Source organism: Podarcis liolepis (assembly GCF_965112155.1).
Source record: "Podarcis liolepis genome assembly, chromosome: 2".
Classification (NCBI taxonomy): domain Eukaryota; kingdom Metazoa; phylum Chordata; class Lepidosauria; order Squamata; family Lacertidae; genus Podarcis; species Podarcis liolepis.
The window spans coordinates 128,680,152-128,693,447 of record NC_139555.1 but is presented as its reverse complement, the minus strand read 5'-3'; the positions used below and the strand labels follow the sequence as shown (position 1 = coordinate 128,693,447).

The window sequence follows — 13,296 nt, the reverse complement described above, 5'->3', positions numbered from 1 at the left end:
GAGCCTTACCAGAGAGGCCACGATCCCAGGATTCTCCTCCTCGACGTCCTTCTGCAGAGCTCTCTGGTCAGGATCCAGCAAAGCCCAGTCCTCCTTTGTGAAAGGAACAGCTACGTCTTCAAAGCACACTGGACCCTAAGAGAAACAGGGAGAAGAAAGATGATATTATTCTACACGTTGCTCTGTTCTTTTCTGTAACAATTTTGTTGTTTCTTTAAATGATGAGTACAGTGGTACCTTGGGTTACAGATGCTTCAGGTTACAGACTCCACTAACCCAGACATAGTACCTCAGGTTAAGAACAGTTTCAGGTTAAAAATGGACCTCCAGAATAAATTAAGTTCTAAACCCGACGTACCACTGTATTAATCTTTGTGTAAATGGGGGAATTCCACAAAATAATATTTTATTATCTATATGGCACTCATCTTCATGGAAATCTTTGCAAGCATTCCCATTTTCCAGATGGAAGGACCTCCTCTCCCTTCATCTGCTGGGGTGGACCCTCCCCCTGCCCTCAAGCCAACTTCAAGGGGCACCAGGAGGGGGTGGGGAGGGGAAGCCCCATTGTGCATTGTGAGGGGAGGGAATGGAAGAGTGTGTCTTTGGGAGTGAGATCTGGGGGAGAGACATGTGTTGTTGCATCTGGGACACAGGAAGTGGTCTGGAGATGCAGAGGGGCTTTTCTTCTCCCTGTGCTCCCCCCACGTGGGAATGTTCCCCTCTGGCTGCAGCCTCTCTTCCCAAAGGTGACTTTTCCCTCCCTCTGAAGGGGGTTTATTTCCTTGACCCAAAGCCCCCCCTCCCCCCAAAAGGAATCAGCGCCTGGATCCCAAGGAAGAGCAGAGCTGCATATTTCCTGCAAACTGGCCCCTCCCTGGCTTGGCAGAGAGGACAAAGGAGGACCCTCTGCTCCCCGACTTGGGGGTCTCTCCCCCCCCAGGCATGATCTGAGCAGGGACCCCCATTCATTCTCCCTGCCCCCTGGGACCCCCTTCTCCCCATTGCACCCTCAGGGGAAGAGAGAGGAGACTCACCAGAGTCCAGGAGGGGCTTTTGCAAAAGAGAGAGAAGAAGAAGGCAGGGAGGGAGGGAGGGGGGGGATCTCCACTACGCCTTCACTTCCTGTCCTCTCTAGGACTCCAGCTCTGCTCCTCTTAACCCTTGCCAAGCCGAGTCCTCCCCTCCCTCTCCCTGCCTTCAGTTTTCCTGCTCTAGGGGCTGCCCCCCTTCCCTCCCTCTGCCCCAAGGAGCCCACACCCCACCAGACTAACTGCAAGGGAGACAGGGGGGGGTCCATGGGGGGGGGTTGCCTTGGCTCTCCCCCTCCCCCAACATCCCAAGGAAAGGCTGGGAGGGAGAAGAGGCGAAGGGCTGCCTAGTGGCGGGAGGTGCCTTGGGCTCAGAAATGGCTCCCTCCAGACACCCCCCCAAGGAACACCCTCCAGCTCAGGGGGGGAGGGAGAGAGAGGGAGGGGGGCTTCCCAGCCAGGAGACCCCTCCCCCTCCCCCAAAACACGGGTTTTCCTGCTTCTGGAGCCGCTTCTCACCCCAGGAAAAGGGACGGAGGAGGAGGAAGAGTCCCGGGCGAGGAAGGAAACCCACACGCGACCGGGGGGGGGGGCTCAAGAAGGGGGAGCACGTGTTGCTCAGGGGGGCGGCCCCTCCCTCTGGGACTCATCCCAGTTCAGAGTGTTACCGGAAAATCCGAGGGTTCTCTTGGACAAAGGAAGACACCGACCAGGGCAAGTCAGAGCAAAACAGCAGCCAGTAGGCTCGGTCTTTATTTAAGAAAGACTGTCGCGACAGGACTCCCACCGTCCACGAGGTGAAGCAAGATGGAAGCCCCGAACAATGGGAGACCCCAACTTTTATTAACCACTAATCCCCTTGACTACACCCCCAGAATTACATCATATTTACATCATGATTTTATTAAAGGACAGGAGGAGTCAAGGAGGAGCTTCCCAGGTAATCCGAGTATCCTGACACCTGGCGGGGACCACCTTTCCCCCTCCCCACATGAGTCATTTCCATAAACAAAGGAATGGGCGAAGTTTCCCTGCCCCCTGAGGGGAATCCAGTCGGGGTCCTTTGTCGGAGTCCGTATTGAATACACTACCGTATGCAGTTTATTGTGTTCCTGATAGCTTTTCGTCTGAGCCCTTCCCGATGGTTATCAAGGCAGCCCCGCCATCCGGAGAAGGGCCGTTGTGTACGTGACTGCACGGTTCAAGGCTTATGGCCGATCAATCCCAGCTCACCCCCCTTTGATAGTTCTTGTAATATGCAGTGAAATAAAAGTGATCCGGTGAAAATCCATTGTACGGCTGATTTTTGGTGAATTTATAAAGAATATAGTCACTGAAGTTCAAAGTACTTTCCTCTTTCGGAAACAACTTGCAACATTTTGATTAGATCAGTCATGGTCCATTGAACTCGGAAACAATGAATTGGGAGCTGTCAAAAGGTGAGGGAACAGACGCTCGCAGCCTGCAGTACCAGCGTGGCCACCGCAAGGGGCGCTGTCCGATAATGCTGATTGGTCGAGGCGGCCGCTGTTTGGCCTAGAGTTCGGTCGTCCGGTCTACTCTCAATAAAGATAGGGCGGCGCGGAGCGCTAAACAGAGTGTTATCAATGCAGCGCTTCCTTATTTACGGAAGGCTTTTAAGAGATGGCCCTCTAAAGAGACATCTCTAGGGTCAGGGAGGGGAGATGCGTGTGTGTGTGAATGTGGTGCTTGTGCGATACAAGTGTTAATGGAAGGGGGGGGGGTTTCCGACGACAAGAGCCAGAGGGAGCCCTGCCTTCCTTTCCCCGAGTTTCCTGCCAGAAAACCAGTTTCTCCGGGGCTCCCAGAACCTCCTGGAGGCAGGAGACCCATTTCCCGCCCCAGAGCCGGGCTGGACCAATCAGAGGCCTCTCCATTGGGCAGCTGGCCAATCCCCTTGCAGATTCCCCCGGGCCTCCTCCTCCTCTCCTTCGCCCGCTTTCCTGAGGGAGTTTTCCTCCTGAGTTTCCCTCATGGCTGCTCCCCTCCCAGCTTCTCCTTCATCCTCTTCTTGTTCCTCTCCCCCCGCTCATTGCTTGGGGGCAGCTGGATTCCCCCCCCCCCCATGGCCAGGGAGGCCCAGGAGGAGCCCAGGAGGCGGCAGGGCCAGGAGAAGGGGTTTCTCGCCCTTTTCCGAAATAGGAGGGAACGCCATTTTGTTTTTCCCAGAGACGCCATGGCTCCCCTGTGGGCCTCGGGGGTCCCACGCTCTCGGGGTCTCTCCTCCCGGATGAAGGAGGGCGGCACCTTTGGTCCTCAGCCGCCTCCCTGCCATGATGGCTTGGCCTCCGCAGGGCAGCCTCTCTCCTCGCCATGTTGCCCCACGGAGGAGGCCTCTCCCTTGGGAGACGCCAGGCAAGCGGCCTTCGGGGATCCACCACGTTCTGCGAAGGGGGCCAGGAGGGAAAGGCCCAAGGAGGAGGAGAATAACAGTAGTAGTAGTAGTAGTAATAATAATAAGGGCTGTATCCCCTCAAAGGTGGAGGGTTCCCTCAGGGGAGTTTGACCCCCGGAGCAGCATCCTTGGTCACCCCAAGAGTCAGCGCAAGCAGAAGGGCTCCACCTGCAGGCCTTGGGGAAAGGGGGGCTCTTCCCCAGACGAGGCTGGAGACTCCCCTGCTGGCCCCTTGGGGCCCCAGGAGCCCTTTCTGGATGGCCTTCGCTTGCTCCCCAAATGGGCCAAGACATCTGTTCTTCCCCCTCAGGCGGGAGTTGAACAGGAGAAGTCGCTCCCACTCCTGATCCCTGCGGGTCTCAGGAGGCAGTGGGGGGACTCTAGGGAACTGGCTGAACTGGGGTCCTCCCAGTCCAGCCCAGACAAGAAAGAGAGGGATCTCTCAGAAGAGGAAGCCATTGCGGAGAAGACCCGGACTTGGCTGTTCTCTGCTGAGGGTCTCCTGCCTTTCTTCCAAGGCTTCCTGGGGGTCCCATGGCCAGAGGAAGACACAGCCCCCCCCCCCGAAGGGCCCTGGGGAGCAAGCAGAGCCTGCCTCAGTTTCCTTCCCCAAGGCCTTGGAGGAACCTTGGGGTGCAGAAGGAGAAACCCCAAATGGAGCTCAGGCTCCTGGCAAGTGGAGAAAGGAACATGATATAGCACTTTCCAGATGAGTCTTGATACAATACAATATTGTTTATTGTCATTGTCTCATACAGAACAACAAAACTGAAAAAATCTACATCAGACATTCAAAAACCAACAAGTCTGCTATCCCAACCTGGTTAGCCCCCTAAAAACTCTGATAAAAGGTAAAGGTACCCCTGACCGTAGGGGCCAGTCTTGCCAGACTCTAGGGTTGTGCGCTCATCTCACTCTATAGGCTGGGAGCCAGCGCTGTCCACAGACACTTCCGGGTCACGTGACCAGCGTGACAAGCTGCATCTGGCGAGCCAGCACAGCACACGGAACGCCATTTACCTTCCCACTGGTATGCAGTCCCTATTTATCTACTTGCACCCGGGGGTGCTTTCAAACTGCTAGGTTGGCAGGCACTGGGACCGAACAACAGGAGAGCACCCCGCCGCAGGGATTCGAACCGCCGACCATGTGATTGGCAAGTCCTAGGCGCTGAGGTTTAAGCCACAGCGCCACCCGCGTCCCTGATACCCCATAATTAAATACAATATACTCCCATAAACATGAAATGGCGCTTTCCAGATGAGTCTCAATACAATACGATAACCTTTATGGTCATTGTCCCATACAGAACAACAAAATTGAAAAATTGTACATCAGACATTCAAAAACCAACAAGCCTGCTATCCCAGCTATCCCAACCTTGTTAGCCCCCTAAAAACTCTGATACCCCATAATTAAAGATAATATACTCCCATAGTGACTACCTTACACTGTATTTAAAACCAAAATTGCATCTGGATAGAAACTGTTTTTCAGGCGGCTAGTCCTAGTCTTTATAACCCTGTACCTTCTTCCAGAAGGCAGAAGCTGAAAGAGATCATTTCCGGGGTGCGCACTATCCTGCACTATCTCTGCAGCTTTCTTATCTAGCACCAACTGCAAATGCCTGCAGGACCATGAGTAGTATGCATGAAAACATCAATGCTAAATTGAGCAGATACCCGGAGGCAGCGCGGATTATTGCAGGGGACTTCACTCACGCAGATGTGAGGGCAGCACTCCCCAAATTCCATCAGCACATTGAGTGTGCAATAAGGGGAGAAAATACTCTTGACAAGGTGTATATGAACATTAGACGGGCATATGAGGCGCACCTCGGTGGTTCAGATCATGTGTCCCTGCTTCTGACACCAGTGTACACACCCCTCAGGAAACAAGGCCAGCTACAAACATGGATGGTTACGGTGTGGCCAGAGGGAGCCTCTCAGCAGTTGCAGGACTGTTTCCAGGAGACCGATTGAAATATGTTCCACCATCAAGATCTAGAAACTTCTACATCAACGGTCTTAGATTTGGCACAGGAAATGCACCAGGGAAAGGTATGTTAAGTTGTATCCGAATAGGAAGCCCTGGATGACGGGAGAGGCTAGGAGATTCTTGAAGGCCAGAAACTCTGCTTCTAGAACTGGGGACGATCCTTATAAGAGTCATATTGCATTGTCTGAGTTGGTTAAGATTTGGTTAAGAGGGAAATGTAGGGAAAGTGTCATCTTGGTGAAGAGGAGGAAAAAGGCTGGATACTAAATGCAGCTGGGTTTATTCTGGAGTGCAAATTATGAATAATTGTTGCTACAGATGATTTTCAGACGGAGATGGGAGTTTCCTTTTCGATAGTGGCCTTCTTGGTAGTGGTGCCTGCCCTGTGGAACCCCCTCCCAACAGATGTCAAAGGGAAAAAAAACTACCAGACTTTTAGAAGACATCTGAAGGCAGCCCTTGTGGAGTGTGGTGATAATAGGGTTAACCTCCTGAATGTCCTACATCTGGGGAGGAGCTTCCTACGTAAAGGGAAGCTGCAGGTTCTTTGTCTGTGTGAAACAGTTTCACTTCTCTCCGGGAGAGAGAGACCCACAGCATGTGTCCGAGGGTTGTTTGTTATTTTACCTACTGATGTAAATAAAGGCTGTTTATATAGAAGAAACAGCATGCGGACTTTCCCTTTATCTCACACGGAAAGCACTCGCTGCTCGCTCTGCTGCTGCCTGGAAGAATTTATGCGCAGAGGAAACGTGCCGGACTCAGGCAGTAATCCAAGCGGTTCTGGCTGTACGTTTTTGTGCTGAGTGTGAGAAGCAAAGTCCAGCTCTGAGATCCTGCCTGAAGCTGAGGCAGTTGTGATTTCGCTGGCGAAAGCGGAGCTTGCTGCAGGAAGCATCTTTGAAGCACCAGCCGGCAGAAAGCGTCAGTAAGCTTAAAGCCCCAGGAAGATGGCACAGCAGCAATCTCATGAATCTTTCAATGTGCCTTTTGAAAGGCTAAATGGCCACAATTGGGACGACTGGTCTCGCCAGATTCGTTACTGGTTAATGGGCAAGCAGCTCTGGGAGTGCCCCCAAGCCGATCCAGTACCGGCAGCTGCAGGGGCCAATGCGGCCGAAGTGGAAAGGGCTGCTGGCGCAGCAAAAAAGGATCAGAAAGCCATGTCCCGTATTGTAATGGCCATGGAGGCTTCGCAATTGCCTCACATTGACGGTTTATTGACTTGTCATGGAATTTGGCAAACTTTAACGAGGGTCCACCAGTGCACAACAGCTGGGGCCAAGATCCATGTGATACGCTCCCTGTTTCAGAAGAAACTGTCCCCAGGGGAATCGGTACGTGACCACATTGTGCAGATGCTGGCCATTTTCACTAAGCTGCGTCAGCTCAACTTACCTTTCCCAGGTGAGCTGAAAGCTTCCACTCTGCTGAGCTCTTTGGACAGGAGTTATGAGAACCTGGTTCTGACAATGGAAGTTATGCTGCCTGCGGAGCTGACGACTGAATATATTCGTGGGAGATCGATTGATGAACAGGGAAAACGCCAGAGGGCGGGGAGAGAAGGCACAGGCTGCACCCCAAGAAAGGGGGGCAGCAAGAAGCAGTGAGGACTCAGTAAAAGCCTTTGTCTCCAAGCGCTGTTTTCGCTGTGGGTCTACGTCGCATCTCGTGAGAGATTGCCCTGCAGAGGCTCTGGAGCCGAAGGTCAGCCAGAAAGGAATGCATATAAGGAGCTCCTCAACAGCGGCCAGGCATATGAAAAATTCCCAAGGTCCCAACCGAGGTGAAAGTAAAGAGAAGACGTCAACGTATCATCTGGCTGCTTCAATGGCAGTAGTGAAAGCATCCAGACCGGAAGCCAGCCTCCCCTTTATTGTTGACACAGGCGCTACCCACACTTGAGTGCCATCGGCTGGACTTCTTCGGAACTGCAAGACTGTGCAAAGTGGAAGATTTGTGTCACTGGCAGATGGAAGCAGATGCCCACTGACCCTGTCTGGGACTCTGTACTGTTCACTCCTGGACCATGAGGTTCAGGCTTTTGTGGTTCCAGAAATTCCAGGGATGGGAAACACCTGTTCAGTGTTGAATGCAAGAATAAGCTGTTTGTGGTTGAGATGCCTATTGCAGATGATGACCCCCCTGAGGTAACACAAGTGCAGTGCTCCAACATCCCGCCACACGATGGGTGTGCTCATTTATGGCATCGAAGACTGGCGCATTCTTGTTGGAATTATGTCAAAAAAGCCCCAGAGTGTACAGAGTGGTGTAAATTATAAAGGGATGAGATATGTTTTTAGATTGCAGAGCCTGTAAGCAATCCAGGGTAAAAACATGCTCATATCCCAGGTCTAGCAGAGAGACAAGCAAGCCCTTTGAGCTACTCCATGCAGATTTGTGTGGCCCAATGCCAGTAGCGAGTCTGGGTGGGTCCAAATACATTTTGCTTCTTTTGGATGATTTTTTGAGGACCTTCTCGGTTTTTTCGATTAAACACAAAGGGGAAGCTGCTGCACTGATTAAAGATTGGATCACATTGGCAGAGTTGAAATATTATACAAAATTGATTAGCTTTCAGAGCAATAGGGGGCGGAGTTTACTGGGTCTGCCCTCCAGAATTTCTTCCTCCAGAAGGGAGTCACAGGTTGACAGCACCACCCAGTCCTCAACAGAATGGTGTTGCTGAACGTAGGAACAGAACACTGCAAGTGTCTGTGGCTGCCATGCTTTTTGACACAGGACTCCCACAGCGCTTGTGGGCTGAGTGTTGGAAGGCTGCTGCGTTCACACAGAATCGCGTTTCATTCAGCTGTAGGGGACACGCCCTATTTTCTGCTGCACGGTAAGAAGCCCAAAGTGCATTTCTTACTTGTTTTTGGCTGTGAGGCTTGGGTCCTCATCCCAAAGGCCAAATGCAGAATGGGTGGCCCAAGGTCCAGGAAAATGATCTTTTTGGGATATGAACCAGGGACCAGAGGGTGGCGGTTTGCATATCCTGATGGCAACCAGTCCCGGCTGCTTGTGAGCAGCAGTGCTGTGTTTTGTGAGCAAAGTGGGTGGGCACGCATCCATGGTAACCCAGATGTTCTTTCAGAACAGTTTCTTGACTCAGATGAGGAGGAAGAGGAAGGAACTGATCCTGTTGGTGAAGAACAGAGTCCAGAGCAACAGAGTCCAGAGCAGGAGCGGCCCAGAACCCCTCCGAAGGCTACTGTCAAGTCTGAGCCAAAGAGTGAACTGTCCTTGCCCACAGGTCCAGCTGTAAGGTTCAAAAGACGCAGCAGGTCAGAGGGGGAGTTCTCTGACACTGGGGATGGTCTAGCTGGCCCTAGTGGGTCAGAGGGGGTACCAGAGCTCACACTGAGGAGATGAACCCGGGCCACAAAGGGTAAACTGCCTGACAGGTTCGAAGCCACAAGTGTGTGGGTTGGTGTGGCTCAGTGTGAACCTGAAACTTTTGAGGATGTTCAGAAACTGCCTCAGGAAGAAGCCAGCAAAGGGCATGAGGCAATGCAGAAGGAGATGATCTCAATGGAGTCTCTGGGTGTATTCTCCCTCACAACGGGTAAGATTGAGAAACTGCTTGAGAAGCTCCAAATGTCTGAGTGTGCAAGACTTAGGACACCCATGGAGATTAGCTACGTGAAAGACAATCAGCAAGTAGAACGCGCTGCGTTCGAAAACACTGAGGTCTTCCAGTCAGCTCTGGGTAGCCTATTGTATCTGTCCCAGTGGAACAGACCTGACATAGCGTTTGCTATTAATCTGCTCAGCCGGGAAGCTTCAAGCCCAAGTGTGCAAGCCTGGAATGGTATCAAATGGGTCCTGCGTTACCTGGAAGATACCAAAGAATTCTGCCTTAAGCTGTCAGTCAAGGGCAACATCAAGCTGACGTGCTGGGTAGACAGCGATTGGGTGAATCTGGCAGATAGGAAGTCCATGTCCAGTATGGTGGTAAGATTTGGGAGCTCTTTGGTTGGGTGGAGTTCCCAAAAGCAAAGTCTCATAGCGCTCTCATCTACTGAGGCTGAGTTCAGTGTGCTTTCTGAGATTTGCAGGGAACTGGAGTTCTATGTGTGTTTGGTTCAAGAGATCTGCGGAGAGAGTTGTTTGCCTGTCACTGTTTTGGAAGACAATCAGCTCTGTCTGAAGTTGGCAGAATCCGGGCAGTTTAAGGCCAGGACCAAGCACCTAGACATCTGTTTCCAGCATGTGTGTCAGAGTGTTCGGGCTGGATTAGTTGCATTGAAATACTGTCCCTCTGCCTGGAACCTCGCTGATGGGGAGTTCTGTGAAGGTCTGTGTTTGGGGTAAGTGGTGTTTAGATAGAAGAAACAGTGCGCAGACTTTTCCTTTATCTCACACAGAAGGCACTCGCTGCTCGCTCTGCTGCTGCCTGGAAGAATTTATGCGCAGAGGAAACGTGCCGGACTCAGGCAGTAATCCAACAGCCCTCTTTAGGGAAGCTTTTAATATTTGATGGATTACTGTATTTTAATATTTTGTTGGAAGCTGCCCAGAGTGGCTGGGGAAACCCAGCCAGATGGGAAGAGTATAAATAAATTATTATTATCATTAACATCATCATCATCTATTTTTTGTATTTTTTATATTAAGATTCTTTATTTTGAATTTAGGACACACACAGGAAGAGGACAGTTGGAGGTGCGAGGGACCTGCAAGGAACGCAGGGAAGGAAGGATCTCTCAGGGTGGGATATGGGGAGAAGAGGGGGTCACGCAGGGGAGAAGTGGAGGGGCCTGCCTTTATATATGTTGATGAATGATATGATATATATGGTACAAAGGTCATAAACAGTATTTTTAGTGTATTTTCCCCCCTTTTTCCTTTCTATACAATTGTATTTTATAAGGGTTGTTTAATATTTTTTGTTTTATTTCTCTTTTTTGGTTTCCCCTCCGTATGAATTCTTTGATGGCGAGTCAGATGGTAGGTGCTTTTGAAGCTTTTTCCACATTTCAAGCACTGATAGGGTTTCTCCCCTGTATGAATTATTCGATGGGAAGTCAGATGGTGGCTGTTATTGAAGCCCTTTCCACACTCCAAGCACTGATAGGGTTTCTCCCCTGTATGAATTCTTCGATGGCAAGTGAGATTGGAGCTATTAGTGAAGCTCTTTCCACATTCCAAGCACTGATAGGGCTTCTCCCCTGTATGAATTCTGTGATGGGAAGTGAGACTGGAGCTAACAGCGAAGCTCCTTCCACATTCAAAGCACTGATAGGGTTTCTCCCCTGTATGAGTTCTTTGATGCAAAGTGAGTTTTGTCCGCTCCCGGAAGTTCTTCCCACATTCGAAGCATTGATAGGGTTTCTCCCCTGTATGAGTTATTTGATGCAAAGTGAGTTTTCTCCCCTCCCGGAAGTTTTTCCCACATTTGAAGCACTGATAGGGTTTCTCTCCTGTATGAATTCTTTGATGGGAAGTGAGTGTGTGCCTCTGACTGAAGCTCTTCCCACACTGCAAGCACTGATAGGGTTTCTCCCCTGTATGAATTCTTTGATGGGAAGTGAGATCACCACTCAGACGAAAGCTCTTTCCACATTCCAAGCAGTGATAAGGTTTTTCCCCTGTATGAATTCTTTGATGGGAAGTGAGATTCACCTTCTGACTAAAGCTCTTTCCACATTCCAAGCAGTGATACGGTTTCTGCCCTCTATGAACTCTTTGATGGAAAATGAGAGTGGACTTCCGGCTGAAGCTCTTCCCGCATTCCAAGCACTGATAGGGTTTCTCGCCTGTATGAGTTTTTTGATGCAAAGTGAGCTTGGCCCCATCCCCAAAACTCTTCCCGCATTCAAAGCACTGATAGGGTTTTTCTCCTGTATGAGTTTTTTGATGGGAAGTGAGACTGTGCCTGAGACTAAAGCTCTTCCCACATTCCAGGCAATGATAGGGTTTCTCCCCTGTATGGACTCTTCTATGCAAAGCAAGACCACCTTTCTGACGAAAGCTCTTCCCACATTCCAAGCACTGATAGGGTTTCTCCCCTGTATGAATTCTCTGATGTGAAGTGAGCGTAGTACTGTGCCTGAAGGTCTTCCCACATTCCAAGCACTGATAGGGTTTCTCCCCTGTATGAGTTCTTTGATGCAAAGTGAGTTTCGTCCGCTCCCGGAAGTTCTTCCCACATTCGAAGCATTGATAGGGTTTCTCCCCTGTATGAGTTCTTTGATGCAAAGTGAGTTTCGTCCGCTCCCGGAAGTTCTTCCCACATTTGAAGCACTGATAGGGTTTCTCTCCTGTATGAATTCTTTGATGGGAAGTGAGACTGTTCCTCTGACTGAAGCTCTTCCCACACTGCAAACATTGGTAGGGTTTCTCCCCTGTATGAATTCTTTGATGTGAAGTGAGCGTAGTACTGTGCCTGAAGGTCTTCCCACATTCCAAGCACTGATAGGGTTTCTCCCCTGTATGAATTCTTTGGTGGAAAGTGAGATTCCGGCGGTTACTGAAGCTCTTTCCACATTCTCTGCACTGATACAATTTCTCCCTGCTCTGTCCTCTTTTGTGTGCAGTGAGGCTATCCCTCTGAACGAAGCTCTTTCTTTGACGGGAGGTGGAATGGGAGCTCTGAGATATGTTCTCTCCACCCTCTGAATGTTTATTTGACTTCTCCGCTATGTGGATTCTGTTGTGCTCCGCCTTGTTCTTCCCTTCTAATTCCTCACCATCTGCAATGAAGAGAGAAGCGAATTAGAGCCTCAGGAAGAAATGGAGCTCCAGATCATTGAACCAAGTTAATGAATGCTTGTGATAGAGGAAGAACTAAAAATAGTTAGATGTGGGGCCTTTCTACAGTTTTCAAAGTTTTGGTTGGCTGGTATTTACTGACATATTGCTTGGCTTTTATCTGGAATGGATTTTGTTCTGGCTCAACCCTGGAATCCACTCCATCTCCAAGGTCAGTCATGTCTTTGGTCAATCAAATGCAAACAGAAGCAAAAACAGAATTTACATCAACTTCCCTAAAAACTCTGAAGCCGGCATTTAAGAAGGCCTGGGTGGTTCAGAGAAGCCTGGTCACTGTTTTAAAAGGCATGACTAGACGCAGAACATTTAGAAATGAAACAGTTGATATCCCTCCATTCTGGGTTCACGGTGGGGGATATTAGAATCCCAGATGCTGTTGGTCTCCAGCCAAAGAGTTGAAGTTCATCACATACAGGTATGTATGGAACGTCCACGTCTTGTCTGTGAAACAAACAGCAACACCTTCACCTGAACACTCCCCATCAGCTGTTGCCTCAATCTGGTTGGTCTAAATTTAAATTTATACGTAAATCACTTTCTTCACTTTGAGGAGACTGCATTTTTTCATTAGCAACAGAAAAGTGACTATAACTCAGTTCAAACCAATTCATGAACCCAGAACTCATACACTGACCATTAATGATGAACCATATGTTACAGATATTCCTGCAAATTTATTCTGCTTTTTTTGATATGCAAATGGCATGCGAAGGCTTAGTCTACATATCTGTATCATTTATTAGTCATATGTTCCTTGTTTTTAAAATAAAATAAAAAGTTTTTCCAAAAAGAAAAAGACAACATACAGAGGCCACCATCTGCATTCAAACTGCAAAGCAGGATCAGTGAGTTGTCTGACATTGGCAGGGCATTCAGATCACAGAACTGGTTTTAGACCTTTTGAGCTGTGGTGGCCGGGGAGCTGTGACCTATTCCTGGCTCAAATTGCCTGCAGATGACAAAGGAGCAGGCAGGCAGGCAGAGGAGCCCGAAAAGGTGCTCCCCTTCTCCATCTCCATCTGCCTCCCCCCCACCCCCTAGCTGAGCAAGCCCCAATACCTCTCCGGCTCCATC

At 50.0% G+C, this 13,296-nt stretch overlaps 2 protein-coding genes and 1 long non-coding RNA gene across 4 annotated transcripts in view; 1 reads left to right on the top strand and 2 right to left on the bottom strand.

Annotated features, from left to right (window-relative positions):
• LOC310702311 overlaps positions 1 to 11,330 on the top strand; it is a 28,594-nt gene extending 17,264 nt beyond the window's left edge. The window contains exon 2 of the long non-coding RNA XR_014523447.1: positions 4,708 to 11,330. This is a non-coding gene — a long non-coding RNA (uncharacterized lncRNA). The remainder of the gene's footprint in view (positions 1 to 4,707) is intronic.
• Positions 1 to 13,296, bottom strand: part of LOC310702297 (uncharacterized protein) — a 636,573-nt gene that overhangs the window by 124,834 nt on the left and 498,443 nt on the right. The gene's annotated exons all lie outside the window — the stretch shown is intronic.
• Positions 1 to 13,296, bottom strand: part of LOC310702288 (uncharacterized protein) — a 165,169-nt gene that overhangs the window by 37,567 nt on the left and 114,306 nt on the right. The window contains exon 4 of one of the 2 annotated variants that reach the window (XM_083493695.1): positions 10,043 to 12,143. The exons of the other annotated variant lie outside the window; for it this stretch is intronic. Coding sequence (XP_083349821.1) covers positions 10,315 to 12,143 — 1,829 coding nt within the window. The 3' untranslated portion in view covers positions 10,043 to 10,314. Of the gene's footprint in view, positions 1 to 10,042; positions 12,144 to 13,296 lie in introns of those variants that run through there. 2 annotated transcript variants of the gene reach the window in all.